Below are 24,229 nucleotides of genomic sequence, written 5' to 3'. Positions count from 1 at the left end.
GATAAATGCAAAACTATAAATATCTTGGACAGTTCCAATACAATCCACGAACTAAACCGTAACAATATTTTCGTTTCAACGGCACTGTGTATTATATTTATCTACAGTATACAAAATATAGGCATTCTTGTTGTGTTATTCATCAAGTATTTAATTAAGAACGATTGATATTCTAAGTAATGAGTTTCTATGTTTAGAATTAAGCAAAAAACTGCACAATGGGCTACCTGTGCTCTGCCCACCACGGATATCGAAACCCGGTCTCTAACGTTGTATGATCGGAGAAATACCGCTGGATGGTGAGAGGGGAGCTATGAAATGGAACTGGAATTTTCAACCTGGATGATACCTTATGTTCATATGTGCTCTTTGACCAGGTCGAAGGCATGGCTAGCTGTCCATATTTATCAATTAATGATTAGAGGGAGTGAAACCAACTAGCATCACCCTTCGTCGCAATAGGCTAAGTCCAGCTCTTTGAACCGAATTCGTTAGTATTTTTTAATTCTCTCATAAATGAAAGTGACACATTACTTCTCGAGCCTCAGGCTAACTGATTCCGAAATTGGCACCGAAACTATTAGATCACGAATGGCCAAATATTATATGAATGACATTTCAGAATTAGCTTACGATATAATACTATTTTACCCTTTGTTTTTCATTAAATATGTCATTACAAAGTATCTTTTTCCATTAAAGGGATTAATAAAGATAAAATATTTTGGCATTTTATAATACAAAGTAACAGATGCTCCTAATGTCCCATTACGACTGAATACAATTGAAATTTTCGAAGTGAAACATTATTTAAAACGGCTTTATATTGTTCAATTTTGTAAAGGGTATAACATAAACCAATCATTTTGTAGAACTGTTTGTGACGTAGATACTTCCATAATAACTGTTACTTTCATACGAAGAGTCGAGTTCTTTGTATATATAGCACGTTATCTCGCTTTAGTAGGTCAATCATTAACTCGATCTCGCTTACAAGTGTCTATATAACTTTAACGTCCCTTCGAAACACTTTATTCAGAGTAACATATTGTAACCGATAATTATTGACGTAATAGTGTAACGTAAATAACCTGATAACTGAAGACAAGATATCAGTTGATATGAGAAAGCTACAAAGATTTATTTGTGTTTTCGTGTTGTTGGCAATGGTGACAGGCGGACCACTTGACAAGAACAAAGTTGACTCAGTAGTTCGTAGTCAAACTGGCCAAGAAATGGACAGCAAAAATGGAATGCCCACTCAAAAAACATTAAATGCACGCATCTCACCATCACCAAGTGAAGAGGACAAAACGTTACATTCATGGATAAATTTAGAAAAGATGTTAGGCGAGGCGATAGCTAAGGTTGTTCTAAAGCTCTTTCCAACACTAATACGTGTAGGTTTACAAACGAAACTTTCTAACGAGTGTCGAAACAGCATGCTGAAGACTATTCTAGGAATACGACATTTAAAGCCGTGGGCATTCAAAAGTAAGTAGTATTAAGCTTCGTCATGTAAAATGTTCGTGATGAAACTAAACTGTTAATTATTACAAAATGTTAACATATTTCGTCGTCAACTCATTTCTTTATTTTGTTAGGTAGCACTGAGGAACAAGTCATCAATATATTTCACTACGTCGAAAATTATTTGTTTCAACAATATGCTCAGTGTACGCCGCTGGGATCGAATTCCGAATTCTTGATAGCAGGTTAAACGACGACGAAAAATATTACTATTACAAGTTTCTTGTTTTAACTTTAATGGTGTTGATATTAGGTGATTTATCCTGATGGGAACCAAAAACATAAAGGTCCATTATAAAATAAAATAAAACATATGTACATAAATATCAAATTAATTACTTGTAATCATTAATCATGTTTCATATTAAGTACTTCTAATTAAAGATAAAAACAAGGCACATTCGGTTACTTACATTATTTATATGTTAATTCTATCCTTCTTTCCTTTTGATTGAATACATTTATTATATCTTCATAACTTATTATATCTTCATAATTTATTATAGTTTCATAGAAACTATTAGTCTTTATTTCCAGATTATTCTGCATTCTATCTGACAAGTCAGAAAAAACACTCGATTTCTCTAAATGATATATCAATAACAGACCGTATTTCTTGCACAAATTTACCAGTTCCACGTGATTTCCTCTGTTAACAGACTCCAGTGACTCATCATGACATATAAATGATCATTTTTGTTCACCCAAATATCATGTCGATTAACTTTTTCAAAATGTCTCTATTCATATTCATATTTTTATTGAGCTAGGCCTAGAGTTGAGAATATATAAATGGAGGAATTTTCATATTTTATAATCGCCTTATGCGTATTATCTAAATTACCAAATCCGCTTGAGTTTCATGTCTCAAATTTGCTGTCAAATAACAAACACGACCAAAAGAAAAGCTTTTGTAAGTTACGACAAACAGTTGACCAAACGCACTGTTATGTTCTTCGTGAAAAAGGCTAATATAACATTCGAGATTTGTTTGTTTTTTTTGATACGTGAATGAATTTGAATTTTTTATTCAGAAAATTAATTATGTAAGAAGCATTTTATAGTTTAAAGAACATATCATGTAACAAAAAGTTTTTAGTTAGAAATAAAGCTTTTTCCAGTAAGATAAAAATTAAAATCAAATCAAAACAGGAAACGTTGTGTGAGATGTCCAGAACCTCCCCAACAGTGCTTTAATGCATTCAAGGTGATAACTGATCATGTACGGTATAGTAGAATGCTTTAATATGAATCATTATTTCGTTTTTAGCTGATACTTAAAAATTACATTTTTGTAATACATATTGAGAAAGCTCGTTTTCTGAATTTCTCGCAAAGCTATACGAGAGCTATCTGCGCTAGCCGTCCCTAATTTAGTAATGTAAGACTAGAGGGAAGTCAGCTAGTCATCGCCACCCCCCGTTACTTCTTGGGCTACTCTTTTACCAACAAATAGTGGGATTAACCATAATATTATAACTCCCCTACGGCTGAAAGAGCGAGCATGTTTGGTGCGACTTGGATTCGAACCCGTGACCCTCAGATTACGAGTCGAACGCCTTAACACACCTCGCCATGCCGGGTCCATTGAGAAAGTGTGGTTTCGCTTGCTTTCAGGGACCTCATGCCTTTGGTTAATATCTATATCACACAGAAGTCGTAAATGATTCTTGTCAGAAATCATAAGGTTAGCAAAACTCTTTGACAACTAATTGTATTATATACTCAATATAACTGATATGCTACCAACTGAAAACAAAGTAAACATTTAATAGCCATGCGCAGATTTCAACTGACAACAGTTGTATAAACTTAAAAATAGTATAACAAAAGAATTGTCTTAAAAATAAGAAAATACAAATAAAACAAATCTTTTGTAATCTGTATAAAAACACCTATGGTATCAGACATAAAAAAAAATAATTTTATTTTTTTTATAAAATATAACGTCAGTTATTGTTATTAATAATTTGTATATATACAATAATATTGCAATAATTTGACTGAAGAACGCGTTTAAGGAAAAATGCAAATGAACAGTTACACGATGAAATTACTTCTTTCTCATTTACTCACTTTGTACTTTCAACTCGTTGTCTTTCTTTTAATAATGTATGTTGATTTTTATTTCGTTTTTACTTATGTGTGTTACATTACTGGAATTAATCACTACAGAAAAGTGAATATTTGGAGAAAAAGAAATAACGATGTCACCACTGTAATGAGGATATTTAATTTGGAAAACATATGTCTTCTATTACACACAAATATTGTTTAATTCACAAAATCTATCATGTAAGATATTGTAAAAATAGCAACATATAAGTGTATTTATGCACGATTTCAAGCCTGTATATAACCTATTTTTTAAAGAAGGGTTGGATTTGCAGAGTGATGTAGCATCTGTTTATATATGGGATGATTTAGGAGTTTCAGTACCGCACATTTTAAAAACGTGATAACTAAATAATATTAAAAACGTAACAAAAAAGTGAAATACCATTTGCACAGGCTCGGCATGGCCAAGTGTGTGAAGACGTTCGACTCGTAATCCGAGGGTCGCCGGTTCGAATTCCCATCGCACCAAACATGCTCGCCCTTTCAGCCATGGGAGCGTTATAAGGTTTCGGTCAATCCCACTATTCGTTGGTAAAAGAGTAGCCCAAGCGTTGGCGGTGGGTGGTGATGACTAGCTGTCTTCCCTCTAGTCTTACATTGTTAAATTAGGAACGGTTAGCACAGATAGCCCTCGTGCAGCTTTGTGCAAAATTCAAAACAAAACCATTTGCGCATTTACGCATTTAAAATATATTTACTAAAGTAAGAAGGCAGAGGGGACTACGTCAAATAATAGTGTTTGTAAGTGGAATTTTGTGGCAAGCTTTAATAAACGTCTTTTTAATTGTGTAAATAAAATTCGATTTTTAAGAATTAAACAAATACAAATAATTCATATTAAATAATATATGTTTAATGTTTAAAAGTAAATCTTTCTATAAAAGCAAAGACAATTTCTGTTGCACCAATAACTTTCATTGAAAATAAGAGTATTTTAACAAACAAGTTTCACCGAGTATAAAAATATTTAAACAAAAAATTCCAATGAGTATAAGAATGTTTAAACAAACAAAGTTTTATAACAGAACATCACTCATGTTGTTTCAAAGGTAAAAGCTTCTACGGCTTATACGTGACGTGTTTTTCCAAAATCCTTTGTTTTCGACACCGTATTGGTGTACCACTGGCCTACATTTAGTTCTTATAAGGTGTCGTTTTATAAACATATGTTTATATATATATATTCTACAGAGCTTTAAGCTTATTTAGAGAAAAGAGATCGAGGTCATAGTTACATCACATATTTCTTTTTAATGGATTGTAGATGACTTACATGTACTTACATGTATCGTGTTAGAAAACAGATATTTTCACACATTCAACAACGGAGATCCATAGTGCTTATATTAATATAAAATAGAGATATCATAACTTTCGTATGCAGTTGGTAATGCAAACGTTATCATGGGTTATCATCAATGATACGTGCACCAAAATACAAATGTCTTAACTTATGAGGTTAAAAGTAAAATAATAATATATTTGTACATATTAATGCATATAAAACTAACTTTATAAATAAACCACTGTGTACGAACTCCGCATGAGTAAATAAACTGGTAGCTTTTTCAATTGAACAGTGTAAGTTTATAACTTTTAATACGCTCTTCAGGTTTCAATCATCATACTGATTACGTAAAGCAGAGTGTTGTCTGAAAGCTAATGTCGAACCCCTGCTGTTTCCTACTATGTTAGGGATCTTGCGACGTCTTAGAATGTAGAAACTAGGTAATCTGAAGATAACATAAGCAAAGCTGAGTTGAGCGCTGTTTATATCTACTAACGTTTCTCTAGTGAGAACTAACCACAGATGACTGTGCTGACAAATGACTGATGTCTCACTCCACGAATCAGTGTCGAGAAATAAGATTGTCGGGGACTTTTCCATCGCTGTCTTGGACACTCATGGGTTGATTCTTGTGTAAAAGTCAGTCTAAATGTTTATCACTTTTCTAAGGAAATCAAAATGCTCAACTAAAATCACTAAATTGCTTCAGAAACTATTACAATACTTCGGCAACTTCCACTGTCAGAAAACATGAAACCTTGAATGCCTGATATTTTTTTTCGTATTGTTACTTTACCGTCAGTAAATAAAATGAGGTGAAAAAAGATTCACTAAACCACATAACCACATCTATTAAATGATTTTAGATGGCACTTTAAAACCCCATTGAGACCGTCCATTTTTCCTTACTCCTGTTTGTGAAGTGTATTTGTATTCTTAACTGTGTATTGCACGAGGTCCAACTGTCCTCGAAAATTGTAGAACGTTCGCGTGCGTAAATATCAACAATACTTGCTTGAAGAAAGCGCGCGAGAATATTGTCGAAATTTCAACAAACTCGCGTGATTCCTGTATTTTTATACAGCTAGTCGAGGGATGGTAAAGAGAAGCGAATATTATTGTACAACTACAGTCAGTGTGCTATAAGTCTAAAATGCTATAATTATGAGTAACTTCTATTAATCGGAAAACTACAGAATTTGACAAGGAAAGTTGTAGATTTCGAACATTACAAACCGTTAAACTTCAGTGAATTACTTCGGACGTTATTATTTCTACAAGGGCATTAAATATCTTCGCTGGAAGGAGTCTGCTTGAACTTGGTGTGAGGCTGTCCAAGAAAAGACACCGTCAGCTTAGGCGAGGCGTAACAATATCAACTCAGAATTAATTTGCTCGTCGTTGACCTAGACCATCGGTAAAATATTTAGTTCTAGGCCAGTTATAAGACTCAGTATAGTTTGTAAAACTCTTGTACATAAACCATCATTTGTAAAAACTATTAGTAATAACCGTTATTTTAACTGCATTGTTTTTATGTTTGTATATTAAAATATATTTGTGTTAAAAGAAAGAAAATATGTTCATCGCTCTTGTTGGCAAATACTATAAATTTGAAACATATTAACAGTTAATTAACTACTAAGCTAAAATTTAAATTTCCGGTTATTTGAGATATTAATATGTAACGTACATAACGTAATAAATTGGAGACTCGTCAGAAACAAATAATAATACGTAGCACGTTAAATAGTTGCACAGTAAATGAAATTTATTACTAGCAAACCTAGCCCTAAAAATTACATTTTTAGGTAGCCTGTACCGCGTTTTTAATAAATTATGTTTGTTGTGCAACAATTTAACATTGTATGTGTTTTAATATTCTGTCTATACACAAGTGTCTCCTAACTTATTTAGTAAATATTTATTTTACGGGAGGTGGAAATGTCGTTATCAATTATTGACCTCCTAGAAAGGCGGCAACTATCATTACCTTGCGAAAGTTGAAGGAATTCTTGTCCTTACATTGCAGGTTAATAATGGTATAATTACACCTCAGAATTCAAAGGCTTAAGTTAAGTATGTATGGCCTGGCTTGGCCAAGCGCGTAAGGCGTGCGACTCGTAATCCGAGGGTCGCGGGTTCGCATCCCCGTCGCGCCAAACATGCTCGCCCTTTCGCCGTGGGGGCGTTATAATGTGACGGTCAATCAAACTATTTGTTGGTAGAAGAGTAGTCCGAGAGTTGACGGTGGGTGGCGATGACTAAGTGCCCTCCTTTCAGTCTCGCACTGCTAAATTAGTGACGGCTAGGGCAGGTAGTCCTCAACTGGTTTTGCGCGAAATTAAAAAAAAACAACAACAAAAACAAACAAACTGTATTTTCTATAATTCGTAAAACTGATATTTCATTATCTAACTTATTAGGCTCTTGGCGTTGACATAGTTCTCTTCTGTTGATTTTTTTACCCAGTGATTTAGCTATTTATCAGCAACATTTATTGAGCGGCTTTTTTTCTCGTGTAAGTTTTTATACTATTTAAACACTGAGGTTAGTAGAACAGGTTGCTTTTTCAGAGAATCGCATTTTTATATAAAGGGAAATATAATTTTATCAGAATTTAACTTATTTTCAGTATTTGTATTTTTATGTCCTTTGAATAAACTTAGTCCCTGTCTTGTCAGTGTCTTTTATTCATCCCTATCTTGTCAGTGTCTTTTATTCGTCCCTGTCTTGTCAGTGTCTTTTATTCGTCCTTGTCTTGTCAGTGTCTTTTTTATCGTCCCTGTCTTCAGTGTATTTTATTCGTCCCTATCTTTCAGTGTCTTTTTTCTCGTCCCTGTCTTTAGTGTCTTTTATTCGTCCTTGTCTTGTCAGTGTCTTTTTTTCGTCCCTCTCTTCAGTGTCTTTTATTCGTCCCTGTCTTGTCAGTGTCTTTTTTTTCGTCCCTGTCTTCAGTGTCTTTTATTCGTCCCTGTTTTGTCAGTGTCTTTTATTCGTTCCTTTCTCTTCTGTACACTTACTTACTCTTACTGCCATATTTGCCAGAGATACTCTATATGTTCCTGAATATGTATGTGTTCTTGGTTGTGCAGGATGTCATCACACTTTATGTCCAATGTCGACAGAGAAGCTACTTCTACACCTCAACATCGTCAATTCAGAACTTAGATTCAGATAATTCAGTTCTCTAATGTCAACTAACATATGTTCAATGAGTATAGCAAATATTCGTATAAGGTGGCCCATTGTATATATTTTAAATTATATAAAATATTTTGGTGGTCTCAAAGATTATTAACATAACAGGCACATGCAATAAATCACACGTAACTAATAGAAACTCGTGGATGTGGATTGTTTTAATACACTAAACCACACGATTAAGCTTTTATCTAACACATCTACAAAGATGTCAAGAAAGTCCATGCCTCTACCCAGGCCACGAAGTTGCCATCATTAGCTAAATATATAAATTATCTCATTCAGTTTTCACTCATAATCTAAGTCTGAAACCATATGCTATAGGGATAAGACGGTTTATCACAGCGAGAGATTACCATGGTGTAAACGATAGATTTTGTTCTTCTATCATATCCTAATTTCGACTCGCAATCCGAGGGTCGTGGGTTCGAATCCCCGTCACACCACACATGATCGCCCTTTCAGTTGTGGGGATGTTATAATGTGACGGTCAATCCTATTTTTCTTTGGTAAAAAAGAAGCCCAAATGTTGGCGGTTGGTGATCATGACTACCTGCCTTCCTTCTAGTCTTACACTGCTAAATTAGGTACGGTTACCGCAGATAGCCCTCGAGTAGCTTTGCGCGAAATTCAAAACAAATAAAATCATGTTCTAATTAATTTCATGCCCTCAACCAGTGAATACCACTTATCGAGCTGGATGAAATGACGAATATATCCATTGTTTTGTTAGTTAGCTAGAAATTGCCAATTGTTTCACTAGTAATTTAGCCTGACCACTTTAAACACGGTACAGGCATCTGGTGTCTCCTGATCTAATTACTGGTTTTCAAGATTTAAACTGTCTGAATTCTTCTTTTTGTCTTTGTAACATTACATTCACTTTATTACATTTTACCTAACTACTGGAACAGGGGTCCATAATACGCTTTCTTCAAAACCTTTCAGTATTTCCATACTGCTCACCTCTGTTGGTGGCACATATCTAATGAAACTGGATTATTAAATAGCTTTGCAAGTTAACTAATTCTTTCAGAAATCCAAGGTCCATTAAAGGGCAATAGTTTTGTTAGGCTTACAAGATAATTTTCATAACGAAAAAGTGTATTGAATATTTGACAAGGTGTCTGAAACCAATATCTCCTTTCTGGTAGCAAAATAATTACTTGCCAAAATGACCAGGTGGTTAAGGTGCTCGACTCATAATATGAGAGTCATGGGTTCGAATCCACCTCACACCAAACATGCTCGCCCTTTCAGCATTTGGAGATCATTTTCGTAAGGCACATGAGTTTCACAATGAACATTTGAACAAAAACAAGATGATTGTAAACTCCGGCTTATGAAACGTCAAGAGTGACAAATATAATGAATAACTAATCTTAAAGCTATAAATTCTCAACTAGAATCCATTCCTCCAATATTTTGAGGCAACTGGAGTGAACCAAGTTTAGTCAACCCTTGATCTTGGCCCGGCATGGCCAGGTGGTTAAGGCACTCGACTCGTGATCTGAGGGTCGCGAGTTTGATTCCCCGTCACACCAAACATGCTTGCTCGTCCTTTCAACCGTGGGGGCGTTATAATGTGATAGTCAATACAACTATGCGTTGGTAAAAGAGAATAGAGGGTTGACGATGGATGATGATGAATATCTGCCTTCCCCCTAGTCTTACACTGTCCCTGTCTTGTCAGTGTCTTTTTCTCGTCCCTGTCTTGTCAGTGTATTTTTGTCCGTCTCGTCAGTGTGTTTTATTCGTCCCTATCTTGTCAGTGTCTTTTCTCGTCCCTTTCTTCAGTGTCTTTTCTCGTCCCTTTTTTTAGTGTCTTTTATTCGTCCTTGTCTTGTCAGTATCTTTTTTCGTCCCTGTCTTGTCAGTATCTTTTATCGTCCCTGTCTTGTCAGCGTCTTTTTTTCGTCCCTGTCTTCAGTGTCTTTTATTCGTCCTTGTCTTGTTAGTGTCTGGCCCGGCATGGCCAACCGCGTAGGCGTGCTACTCGTAATCCGAGGGTCGCGGGTTCGCGCCAAACATGCTCGCCCTCCCAGCCGTGGGGGCGTTATAATGTGACAATAAATCCCATTATTCGTTGGTAAAAGAGTTGCCCAAGAGTTGGCGGTGGATGGTGATGACTAGCTGCCTTCCCTCTAGTCTTACACTGCTAAATTAGGGACGGCTAGCACAGATAGCCCTCGAGTAGCTTTGTGCGAAATTAAAAAAACAAAACAAAGAAAAACTTGTCAATGTCTGTTATTCGTCCCTGTCTTAGGGACGGTTAGCGTAGATGGCCCTCGAGTAGCTTTGCGCGAAATTCAAACAAATTTGCCAAAATACACAATACAATAGCCTACAATCTCATAGATAGTTGAACAAACTTGGTTTCTAGGAGATGACATTTTCTGTTATTTTTCTTGCGTAAATTGCCACACTAACAGTTAAAATCAATAACCAGTTTCGTCTCTGTAGTTTAAATCTGTTTCAGTTGCAACGTTACTATGTTTCATCCACCAGTTACTTTTTAAGTTCCATTTAGCAGCTTATAGGATGATCCTGCTAAAGAAAATGACGAGACACATGTCTTATTCCACAAGAGTGCGGGCGTGTTTTCTTAAAGCAAAGCTACATCGGGGTATCTGCCGTGTACACATAAGGGAATTAAACCTTTGATTTTAGCGTTGTAAATCCGTAGACCTACCGCTGTACTCCGCTATGGAATGTCTAAGATTACTGCCATCGAGCTGAAGGCTTAAACTAATGAAAAGCGACTAACATCTTTCATAATAAGAATACCAAGTATGTATCATTCGATTGTGTTATTCTGTTTTGGCAATGATTGTGGACAAACATTCTTATCAATGCATTGCCTGCTTATCCTTGGTCTGGCAGTTACTTTTCTATGCGATTATCTCTTACTTTAACTAAGGCGTCTCACGCCATAACACTTGTTAATTCGTAAGCAAATTATACAAAATAAAACTGTATATTGTAACTCAATCGGAATATTAAGCTTCAGTGTTCGTATAGCTACTGATATCGACAGTCTTATGTTTTTTGAAAGAAACGTGTTTTCAACTGGCTACTATTTGGTTCAGACATGCAACAATGTTATTGCCCTCCCTAGATGTTTTTTATGGCGCTGCTATACAAGCTTTACTTATACTCGTTTCGTTTTAGACTATTTTAATCGAATAGTGGGTTAGCACAATCACTCTTATAACTCACACGTACAGCTTCAAAGTGAGAAGCGCAGTTTTTTACATTCTTTATTGTGGTTGTAAAAGTACTTAAACCATGGATCCACAATCTGACACTCAAACCATTAGATCACGCTCAGACCTACCTTTAAGATTGGCAATATATATCGCTATATTAGCATCCCACGGAACATATGAAATGACGCCTGATTTATTTTAAAGATAAGCTATACATAATAATAATTGAATATGGTTTGGTTGGGTTTATCACAAAATGCAAATCTACACAACTGACAAACTGTGCTCTGCCTTCTATGGGTAACAAAATATGTAAACAGACAACAGAATCATTGGGGAGATGGGGGTGTCATTCAATATTCATTTCACTTCTATTAATTAATGCTCTTATTCCAGTAATTGATAGTGACATGTCATATCTACCCTCATCAGCATGGCCTGGTGGTTAGGACACTCAACTCACAACCTGTGGGTCGCAGGTTCGAGTTCTTTCGCCAAATATTCTCGTCATTTCATCAGTGAGAGTTATAATGTGACTATAAATCATGTTATGTTTTGTTAAAATTGTAGCCATAGGGTCGGTAATCGTCTGTGTTGAATATCAGCCCTCTCTTTAGCCTACCACTTAAAATTACAGACGGCTAGCGTTGATAGCATTCGAAGTTTTGTGTGAAATTTAGCAAACAAATGTTGTTGTTTTTTCAAATGTTCATCACAACTCATAAAATCGTATAAGCCGAGCACTCTCGAAAGATATATGTTTCTCTTCAAAGGGTGAATCAACTTTAACCGTTTACAAACTTTATTTTCTAATTTTATTTCCTTTAATACTGTTATTATAGTATATTATAGTGAACTGGTGTATGACTCTCTCTTCTTAGTTTCATTCTAGGACATAAAATATTAATTCTATGTATTTAATTTCAATTCTATCAGTATTATCATTATAGTATGTTATAGTGAACTGGTGTTTGACTCTCTTTCTTAGTATCATTCTAGAACCTAAAATATCAACTCCATGTATTTAATTTCAATTGTATTAATATTATCATTAAAGTTTGTTATAGTGAAGTGATGTTTGACTTTCAATCTCAGTATCATTCTAGAATATCACATTGTTTTATATTAATTTTCCAGTGCTCGATGCGTCAGGCAAACCAAGTGGTGGGCTTCTCAGTGGAACGCTGACATCATTTGGGTCTTACGATGAATGCATAAATGTCATTGTCAATGAATGGAACAAAATGTCGAACAAGTCTGAAGTGTATTTTAGAGGCCAATACTGCACTGTGGATGTCAGGCCACCACTCCCACCGAAACCTCATTACTATACAGTTCATCACAGATTGGAAATGTTCGAAAATTCATCAGACTCCTTCAAGGTAAGACAGAAAGTGAAATAAAAAATATTCACATAAATATATATATGTGTGAATATGAGTGAGAGAGAGATGGAAATATAAGCAAACAAATAGACCGTTTGATTGTACCAAATATGAAAATATTTCAGGTAAAATGAACTTGAAACTACGCCGTTTAAGGTGATTAAAACTGGACTTTGCTTCATTACGAATAAATGACAAATTATCACTGGTGGAAGAACCTCCACATCCCGAACGTACTTACTTTATTGGATTTATTTTCTAAAACCAACTTTTGTCTGTTGATTTTGCGTACTTTTGAATCTCTCCTCCAATAGTACAGTGGTATGTATGTGAACTTAAAACGGTAAAAATCGAGTTTTAATACCCGTGGTGAGCAAAGCACAGACATCCATTGTACTGCTTTGTGATTAATTACAGGCAAACAATAATTTTGAATATCATGAGTTAATGAACTGATAACAGTTGATATTAATCAAAAATTGTTATTTTTAGCTAATCACACAATTACTTCTGTCATATAAGATGGCATGTTTTATTTTCCAACAACATGTAAGATATGTTCTGGATTATTAAAACAAAAGAGAAGTTAGCTTAATAGGAGCTAAGAGGGTGTCCGTTTTATCAACTTTTGTTATTATTCTATCAGATCCTGACAGATGTCAGCAACAAGGCTCATGTTTTCTATTTTCTGTCACTACGGTTAGGACTCTGTATTCCCTCAACATGTTCAGCAAGAGATTTGGAACAATTTATTCAAAAACGTAAGTTTCGCTTGCAATAAACAATGTACGTTTTTATTATTACCTTCCTGTTACTATTGTAAAAGTTTCTTGTCGGTTTCTTCAGCCTTCAATATTACTTTGTTTTTTGCACTCGTTTTTTTAAGTGTTCTATTATATGCTTTATAAAATGTTAAGGTTGCACTCTGTTCATTCATATCAAAGTATTCATATCATTTAACTTTATGTTAGTCTGTTTCGAAACGTCATTACAACAAGAATGTTTAATTCATATTATTTATAAATAATCAGTCGACAGTAGTTTAAATTTATTATATTCAACTTTCCTATTATTTATAGAATGTATATCTATTCTATCACAATATTCCTAACTTACGTATTTTCAATTGCGTTCAAATGTTCAAACGTATGTACGAATGTTTTATGTAGAGGTTTAACTGCACGTTATAAGGCACATCTTTCATAGCCAATATTTTCGTTAGAACCACATCCTCCATCACTGATGACGGCCAGCATGAAGGTTATGCCTTATACCTATTACCCGACATATGGTAATTGTTATTGTAACAAGCTTCTTTAATGGGCCTTGAAACCAATCTTAGGCTTCACAACTTGTTAAACTTTCCACAGATTTTCAACTTCATATCGGTGTCAACTTCCAAAACAAAGACTCGGTAGCTGCACTCAGCTTCAAATCCTAGTTTATGATCTTTTGTAATGGTACTAAAAGACATGACTAGCTTCACTTTAAGGCCATATTCTCAGTATGCGAATAACGTATTGCTCCTGGTTTGTTTTGGTATTTTTCAAAAACACTCACTCTCTTGTACATTTCTTTTTTTATCTGTTTGGAAAATATTTAAAATTTTCCCCTGTTTAACAACTTTCGTGGTATTAACATTTTATCTCAAAACACTTTGACCACGTTTCATTCATAAGTGTAGACTTGACAGCTAGGTTCTGTCGAATGTTCGAGAATTGGCCGTGAAACTATATATATATAGTAACCAAAGATTATCGTGGAGCCAGCGCCAAAGCATGTACTTATGTTGTCACCCCACTGCACTGGCACATACTATTTTGTTAATACAATCCTCTAAAAATGAAACTTTGATGAAGAAGTACAAAGTAATTTTTACATTTTGTATTCACCTTTTAGGTTCTGAGATTCTTTAATCCAGCTACATTTATATTACTATACTGTATTTGAAAGCTTGTTTTAATTATTATAGTTTGAACTGAAAAATATATTATTATTTTTCTTTCATGTGGTATATAGTGGTAGAAGATTATGGATTTTTAGTTTCTGTTTCTCATTGTGAAATATATGAACCTATGCACGTCGACAACGCAGAACTTGCAGTAATGTAAGTACAAATAACGCGTGTTCTTCATATTATAGAATATTTATTGTTGTTATTTTCTGATCATCACATGTAATATTTCTACCTAACTGCATTTCAGTAATGATTTATATCTCGTTGTTTAATGCTGGCTTATTATGGTCGTGAAGTAAATATTTAAAAATGTAGCTTTACACGTATTAACAATATAATTAAATTTTTTCATAGATATATCAAATTAGTCAATGTTGTATTATGTTATTTGCTAAAATGTATGAAGTAATTTATTAAGCTCAAATATCCAATAAAATGTATCAATGAAAATGATCCGTAAATATCAAAATACAATATATCCCATTTATTTTAGTTCCGTGATAAGTCTCATGGCTTTTTTTGTCTTCGCCGCTTCGATCTTCGATATTCTTTGCCGATTTTGTTTGGGTCAGAAATCCAAAGAAAACAAAACTCCTCCAGGTACGATATGATTTGCGATCTGACTAGAAATATGTGAGAAATTATAATAGCTTTTACTTTTAAAGTTTTGAAAGAGCTCACTTGTAAAGCACATTTTTTAAGTTAGTAAATATGGCAAATAAAACTATGTTTAGGTTGTGCATCAATTACATTTTTGGTTTCTACAACTATTAACATGCAATTATGTTTTACATGATATTGAAACAAATTTCATTTCACACAACAGCAAAATAACCATGTTCGTGATATAAAACATACCACATCTTTTTATTTTTAAAAGTATGTTTGTTTTTATGTATAGTTAAGCGTGCCTGAAAAAAATGGAAATTGATAAACTTATATAACATTCACGTTTATATTCTTTTGTCATTTAATGTCTTCGAGTTGGTTTAGATACAAGTTGTTTCACACTTTTGTAAATAACGGCTTAATAATATTTGCATAGTAAATTAAACGGCGATTTATATCATCTTTGTATGTAGATTGTTCTTAAAATGTATGTGTAGATTATCGTTGAAACTTGCACATCTCGACGAGATGATCTTGTTACTTTTTAATCTGCACATAGATTATAATGCTAGTTTTACCTTTCATGTCTCATTAACTTTTAATCTGTACATAAATTATAATATTACTTTCTACTTTACGTCTTTTAATATCTAGATTACACGTAAATTAGCACTTTTACTTTTTTACCTCGTTAACTAATAATTATTTATTTCTTTGAGAATTCATCTATATTAGTATATTTCCTAAAGTAACAATATAATTTTTGTCTTCAGTTACGGAAGTTTATCAACGTGCACTCAAATTTTCCAATTAGCTAGTTTTTTTTATTGAAACAATTAATATTTAATTTAGGAACTATTACAAAAATTATTTTGGCCTTTTCTGCATACACCAACATCGGAAAGCTTTTGGACACCAGGACATCACTAGAAGGCCTACGATCTCTTCACGGAGTTCGGTTTGTTAGTATGATGTGGATTATCTGTGGTAATATCTTCCTCAGCATGAAGTATCAAATCTTTCGTGAGTGTTCCTCTTTCACTTTTACATTTGGAAAAACTAAGATGCCTATAAGGCGTTTTTTTCTCATAAATGCCTTTTGAAATGGTAATTCGTCATTCAGTAATATTTTGGTTTTTGTTTCGTATGCCGTTACAAACTCTCAGGTAAAATAATAAATATCAGTTTTCTTTAAGATTTCGTCGAAGAAACTTGCAAACGTAATTTCTTCGTAATTACTCAACTACAGCTTTAATTTTAAAATAAAGATATGAATTAATTTGAAGCTTATTTTTTGTTTGTTTGGTATAAACTAACAGGTTACCGGACACTTGTAAATTATAGACTGGATAACTTTGAAATTTATGTATTTTATTTACACTTACTAATTCACTTGCTAACTCAATTACTATGTTAGGCTTCAGAAATTCTGTATTAAAAAGTGTAGTTCTTGTATACAGCAGCCAAATTTAAAACTTTAAATTAAATATGTATTTTTGTTAAAGAGTGTTACATATTATAAATTATCCCAACGAATCTCCGATTTATTACGTATTACAATTTCAAATCGCCCAAAATTCTTATTTTAATTTAAAAGTTAATGAAAAGTCGGTGTGTATCAATTTTATGATACTTGCCTAAAATATTCATGCACATAATATTCTTACTTAATACAAATACAATTTAATATACAAACAACAATACATTTTATATTAACACTTATTACAAAAAGTTATTAAAAATTTTGATTTATATACAAAAAAATTAGAAAGTCACAAACAGCATTCATTTTTCCATCTGGTCTAGAATTGAATATTTTATCAACGGTCGAGGTCCACAAGGCACAAACTTCTTTTATATTGATATACTGATATGCTTTATTTGACGGACATGCTAGTAAACTCTATTCTTGTTTGGCGTAACGTGATATACAAGTTCACTTTTTACCGACGAAGAAATCCAATGTTTTTGTGAAAATATTAACGTCCGAAGTTAATTTTCTGAAGTTGAACGGTTCAAATCTATAAACGTTCTTGGTCAAATATCTGTAGTTTTCCGATTAATAAGCGTTAATCACAATTATAGCTTCCGATGCTTATAGTATTCTGACTCTAGCTAACCAACAATATATTTTGTTTTGTCTCTCGGTGAGCCGATTTACATGGTTTAAGGCGATGTTTTCGAATGTTCTACAATGTTCGAAAAAACGCTAGCGTTTTTGTAAAACAAATGTGTTTCATTCTTACTCTTGAGAATCTTCTACAAATTTAGAGAACAAACTGTACTTTCGCAATACACATCCCACAATGTGTCACATGTATAAAAAAAACTATACTGAAACAAACGTAGGCACTAAAGTATATGTACAACAGTTGACTAGTTAGAAGAGTTTGTACTTTTGTGAAGCTTAAAAAACTATTTTATTTAATAAATTTATTATGTTTCTTTTTTATGCTATTCTTTTTTGTTTTACCGTGTATTAGACGAACAAGCTTGTTTCCTCTTGTTTACCATAAAACATTATAAGGATATTGGTTAATTCTATCATAAATAAAGTTAGATGTTTCTTAACCATCATCTAAAGACATGTTTTTAAATTACCTGTGTTATTCATTAACACTAAGCGTTAACACTAAAGTAATGATTCATTACTTTTTTCTTCCTTGTTATCAGGTCCCTTAATTTTGTAGGGAGAGAAATGCAAAGAAGATTTTTTTTCTTCTTTTCTGCTTTAAATTAAACATAATAACAAATATCAAATTAGCGTGTTGATAAATCAATGGTGCGATTCCTGCAATCCAAGCGTCTTTTAGACTCAGTATTGTCGATTATTTGAAGAGAAATATGAATAGCATATTAGTTTTAAATAACGGTGTTTAACTGAAGATTAACAATTTAAAAAAAAAATTCAATGACTCAGTAGCTAACTGAAAAACTCTGAGTTACTGCGTTAGGCATTATGAGATTAATAATAAAATTAGTGTTTTAAAATACCTTGACACAAGAACATATATTTAAAGAAGAAATACACGTACACAAATATCATTAAGCACAGAGAAGCGATACAGGGAGTAAATAAAGAAATTAACAAACATTCCAATATCAGCACACTAAAGTCCTTTTTGACAAAATCCACCATATAGTTTGTATAGAATGCCGAGCATTTTATTGTTATTGTTGCACATAAAAGGCTCACAATAACAATAACAGTTAAATTCAGTGCAGGATATTTTTGTACGTATACGTTTCCAGGATTATTATGGTCGTCGAACTTTATATAAATTAGGTATTTTAACTGATCTAATACCGAGTTGATTTAATGAAATAAAAATGTTTTGAAAATTAAATTACTGATTCAGTAAGCATGGCCAGGGGGTTAAGGCTTTCGACTCGTAATCTGAGAGTAGAGGATTCGAATCCCCGTCGCACCCAACATGCTTATCCTTTCAGCCGTGGGGGCGTTATAATGTGACGGTCAATCTCACTATTCGTTGGTAAAAGAGTAGCCCAAGAGTTGGCGGTGGGTGGTGATGACTAGCTGCCTTCCCTCTAGTCTTACACTACTAAATTAAAAACGGCTAACGCAGATAGCCCTCGTGTAACTTTGCGCGAAATTCCAAAAAACAAACAAACAAATAAACAATCATAGCTGGCCAGTATCTCTCGTTGGTTTCCATTCATGTCACCACTTTCTGACTGCTCAAATAAAGTGCTAAGTCACGCGATGCATGATCTCCCAGATCCACTGTCCGACACGTTTATCTTTTTTCGTTACTGTACATCGATTTGGTTTATTAAAGTTTCGTAAATATAGAAACATTTGATAACGTAACATTAGATGTTTCTAACCAGTGTTCCTTCTAAGCTGCGCAGTCGTACAACAACCAATCAAGTACCACACACTTCAGAATTCCAGTCGTATACATCCTCAGTAGTCGTGAAGAGACTCAACATGTTGACGACCCTAATGACCAACTGGTAGTACTGCAAAGCTGCCTAATGATCCAATAGGATTGATGGTTCAAAATATCCCTCCCCAAGAAAACAAACAATGGTGGTGCATATTACCTTGATATTGGGGAACATGAAAAATTCATTCAAATTAGAGGGAACATTGCTTCCAAATTGGATGAGTAAGGCCGGTTGTGGTATAATGGTTGGAACGCACGGGTTGAATCGAATTACCCATGATTCAAGTTTCGTTGAAACAGCAACTCTCTTCTCATTCGTCACTGCATAAATGTTATAAAAGTAACAAGCGAATCCTACTGTTCCGTCAGATAATTGTCTTCCAAGACTTAGAGGTAGGTGTTGTTGATCAGTGTATATGTTTAAAACAGTAGACGGCTATGAACAGATGATTCATGTTTAGCATTGCGCGAAAATTCTGTATTGGATAATTTGGAGGGGTGGGGTGCTGACGAACTATTCCATCATGTACAGTGTATCTTATAATTGCTATCAGTAAACTGTTCCTACACAGATTTTTATAAAAATACCTCGTTGTTACATGTTTGTTTGTCTTTTAAATTTCGCGCAAAGCTACACGAGGGCTATCTGCGCTAGCCGTCCGTAATTTAGCAGTGTAAGACATGAGGGAAGGCAGCTAGTCATAATCACCCACCACCAACTCTTAGGCTACTCTTTTACCAACGAATAGTGGGATTGACCCTGACATTATAACAACCCTACGGCTGAAAGGGCGAGCATGTTTGGTGTGACGGCGATTCGAAACCGCGACCCTCGAATTACGAGTCGATCGCCCTAACCACCTGGCCATGTCGGGCCCCTCAAATTAGAACGCCTCCGCGGCTGAAAGGACAAACATGTTCTGTGAAGGGATATCGAGCCTAACGACTTACCCACCAACTCATACCAGGCTAACTTAAAAAGAGATAAAATTATAAGTTTGAAAGACGCTAAATTTCATCGCAGTGAAAAGATATAGTAGTATGTAGTAAGTTTTTATGTGTCATTTGGTTTTGAGTGAGAATGCGATTTGAAATGTTAATATCTGTATAAGAAATACAAGATGCTTATACGATGTATAAACATGTACATCTGTCTATAGAGAATTATCTAAATTACATTAGTCTATCTTATTGCCCTTCAGTGGCAGAGCGGGAAGTCTGCGGACTTAAACACTAGAAACATGGTTTCGATACTCGAGGTGGGCAGAGCACAGATAGCCCATTGCGTAGACTTGAGCTCAGTTTCAAACAAAAAACTATTTTATTCTGATGCGAAAAGGCGAAAACGATTATTTGATAGCAAACACATGCGTGATAAAATTCCCATCAGGTAACAGGTAAGAGTGACATACAATCAGCAACTACAGTAAAGATACTTGTTACTAGTTCTTTCTTTTCACTCAATGTTTATTATTACAATAAGCAAGAACGTGAAATGTTTGCCTTGATTCCTCAGTCACACATCTAGATCAAACTGTTAAATTTTGAGGATTTTATTAGCATCACTAAACAACAAATTATTATGAAAGTTCGGATGGATGTTTACTGGTTACTATATCTCGATAATATTACGTATTTACACCAAATCTAACATGTAATTTTATATGTAGGTCAACTTATCAGAGCTATAGCTGTTTCTGAAAGCTTTGCCTTCCAGCCGTTTTTAAATTGCACTTTAGCATTGGACACGTTCTTTTTTATCAGGTAAGTAACATAGCTACACGAATACTTTTATCAGGTATGTATCATATATAGATGAACACTTTTTATCACATATGTAATGTGCATAGAAAGGTACTTTTTAGCAGGTAAGTATCACACGTAGATGAATATTTTCTTATCTGATATGCACAATACAGTAAATATATTATATATCTTTTGCATACCATTGAAACTTTTATTAAAGTTATTTTTATTTTCATTCAAGAATATGAAAAAAATATTAAATTAAAGAAGTAATGAATAGCTTTAAAATGATGGATTACTGTTTATATATGTGTATCTAATAATGTGTTTTTATTGCAGTGGCTTCTTAGCAACATATACAGTATTGAGGCGAGAAACATCAATGAAAGTTTTTTCGAATCCACTGCTATTGTTTTTTCATCGTATCTACAGGTAAGAGTTTAGTTACGATAAATATCACTAGATGTCAGGTTGAAAACTTATTTGCTTTGTATGGAAAAATACGTGTTATGTAAGCAAAAGTACAATGTTATTATCATAAAATGCTTCTGTATCATAGCATAAAGTACTTAAAATATACTTTTACTTTTATTTTAGTTCTATAAAGAACTTCATATTTTGGGGTTGTTTTTTTTTTTAAATTAGAGTGTTTATTTATATAATAACAAAACGAAATGTACCCGTTATTTTCACATGTTAATAGGTTCAGTTTATAGTTAAAAAATGATAATTCTAAATGAACTTTAACAACGCCATTACTCTTTGGATCTTGAATTTTGAATAACTGGCACTGCTCGGTGTATTAGGTCAGGATTAGTTGTTGCGAAAATAAATAGCTTAAGTTCTTTCAACAATATGTGACGATTTTCACATTGTTAACGTTGGACAAAAAGTGAAAAACATTTTACTGTATTTTCTCACTATACGAACCACGCTGATAGTCAGTAAACGCAGTTAATGAATTCTTGCTCTATGATAAATTGATGATTCAATTATCTTGGACCTGGCATGGTTAGGTGGTTAAGGCACTTGACTCGTAATCTGAGGGTCGCAGGTTCGAATCCCCATCACACCAAACATGCTTGCCCTTCAGTCGTGGGGACGCTATAATATGACGTTCAATCCCACTATTCGTTGGTAAAAGAGTAGCTCAAGATTTGGCGGTGGGCGGTCATGACTGGCTGCCTTTCCTCTAGTCTTACACCGCTAAATTAGGGACGGCGAGCGCAGATAGCTCTCATATAGCTTTGCGCGAAATTCAAACTAAACCAATAATCTTGAGGTCACTTTCAAAATTAACCAAAAATTGAGTTAAAAAGGAAAAAAAATTGTTAATGGCAGATGTACCTTATCCTGTGTATTGTTATTCTTACACTTACAGACTGATACCTGCGCACATGGTTGTGGTGGCGCTGACGATTCTCTTTCCTCTTGTTGGAGGAGGGCCTGTATGGTCTGAAATCCTTGATCCCTTAATCACTAACTGTCGTGAACGTTGGTGGACGAATTTGCTGTTTGTCAACAACTTTGTTGTCAGTGCTGAATATAGGGTAAGATTTATCTAAATGTTTCTAAATGAGCAAATATTTGTCTTCTGATGAAACTTAAATGTCATTTACAGTATGCAGTGTTTAAGGAAAAATGGTCTGTGTTTGATATTTTCACTTGCCTAAGTTCTTATCTAATGTTTATATATCTCTGTTGCCATTATACGTTGCTACCAATTTTTGCGCTTATGTAATCAAAGAGTGATATTCCACTTCGCTTTTATAACGCATTCATGGCTCCAAAGTATGAAGCGTGATTTATTTAATTTAATTTTAATTATTTATTTCTGTAATATGCTACAGATCCACAGTATGGAAAACACTAAAAAGTAGGGTGCGCTTATATTTTTGGTGTATCTAATTTTTTCTTCTTTTTTGTCTTTACATCTAATATTTCTCCTCAACTACTTTTATAGTTGAAAGTGTGTGTTCTGTACTGGTACAGATATGTAGACGACACGATTGCGGGATTCACATCTACAGAACACACACTTAACTTTTTTTAATCACATTAACTCTGTACATCCCAACATTAACTTCACATGTGAACAGGAAGAAAGCCATTAAATATCATTTCTTAACCTAAAAATTACAAAACCCGATACACAATTTAATACAGAAATCCACCGAAAATTTTCCCATACTGGACTATACATTCCTTGGGACTCAGCACATGAAACAAAACAAAAACTCAACACACTAAGAAACCAAATAAACACAGCCATAAAACTATACTCACCAGATAAAATTAACGACGAATTAGACAAAATAAAACAATACTTCATCAACATCAATAAGTTTCCTCCACAAACCATATAAAACATTATACGCACACACCTAGACAAAAAGCAAAATCAACTAACAAAAGTAAATATACCCCACGAATTAAAAAATTCACGAAACCATATACTGCTGCATACCATATATTCCCGACATCAGCAGAAAAATAACCAACATTTGGCAAAAACTAGTAACTAAGTATAACATTCCAGTTAATATCAAATTTATTCAAAAACCAGGCACAAAACTGAGGTCTATACTATGTAAAACTACACTGCCAAATACCACACCAACATTATTTATAAAATACAATGTGATAACTGCCACGACTTCTGTATTGAGAAACAAGTAGAAAAATGGAAACCAGATTCAAAGAACACAAAAAGTCACCTTCACACGTTTGCGAACACTGCAAGTCAAATAAACACAACATAACCATAGAAAACACTCAAATACTAAATAAAGAAACAAACTTAAACAAACGCAAAATAAAAGAATTCTTATTTATACAACAACTCAAGCCCAAAATAAACCAATACAAAGGAACACCTTTATACCTTATTAAATATATAATATAATCAAACATCTTAGCACGCCCTCTACATTCCTATACTCAGTTACATAACCCCCTTCAAACATGTGGTTAGCCATCAGTCAGTTATCTCTTTCTTTCTATGTGAACCTGACGATGACCGAAGAAGGTCGAAACGTTGTTCACTCCTCCACATAAAAGAATTCTCAACCCAAACCAGCCGTTTTTACATATATTGTGTAGAAATCCTAGTTTTGGCATCGTCTTTTAGAACCCCATGATTCTGAAATAATAGATATCAGTTAACTCCACTTGGTATTTCAATCGTCAGAATGGAGTCGAATCTCTTTGTTCATAGCCCTATTCTGGGTTAAGAAGAAAGATCAGATTTTTTTTTGCTTGGATATACGACG

The 24,229-nt window shown here is 33.9% G+C and overlaps 1 protein-coding gene across 2 annotated transcripts in view; it reads left to right on the top strand.

The window, feature by feature from the left end:
• The window catches only part of LOC143251954 (nose resistant to fluoxetine protein 6-like), a 40,000-nt gene that overhangs the window by 3,427 nt on the left and 12,344 nt on the right, over positions 1-24,229 (top strand). The window contains exons 1-9 of one of the 2 annotated variants that reach the window (XM_076503325.1): positions 966-1,494; positions 12,487-12,731; positions 13,381-13,495; positions 14,754-14,841; positions 15,185-15,291; positions 16,153-16,323; positions 20,882-20,975; positions 21,297-21,389; positions 22,339-22,507. In XM_076503325.1, coding sequence (XP_076359440.1) covers positions 1,122-1,494; positions 12,487-12,731; positions 13,381-13,495; positions 14,754-14,841; positions 15,185-15,291; positions 16,153-16,323; positions 20,882-20,975; positions 21,297-21,389; positions 22,339-22,507 — 1,455 coding nt within the window. In that variant the 5' untranslated portion in view covers positions 966-1,121. Of the gene's footprint in view, positions 1-965; positions 1,495-12,486; positions 12,732-13,380; positions 13,496-14,753; positions 14,842-15,184; positions 15,292-16,152; positions 16,324-20,881; positions 20,976-21,296; positions 21,390-22,338; positions 22,508-24,229 lie in introns of those variants that run through there. The other variant, XM_076503326.1, reaches the window with a different exon arrangement.

Source organism: Tachypleus tridentatus, chromosome 6 (genome assembly GCF_004210375.1).
Source record: "Tachypleus tridentatus isolate NWPU-2018 chromosome 6, ASM421037v1, whole genome shotgun sequence".
Taxonomy (NCBI): Eukaryota; Metazoa; Arthropoda; class Merostomata; order Xiphosura; family Limulidae; genus Tachypleus; species Tachypleus tridentatus.
This window is presented reverse-complemented; position numbering and strand designations above follow the sequence as displayed.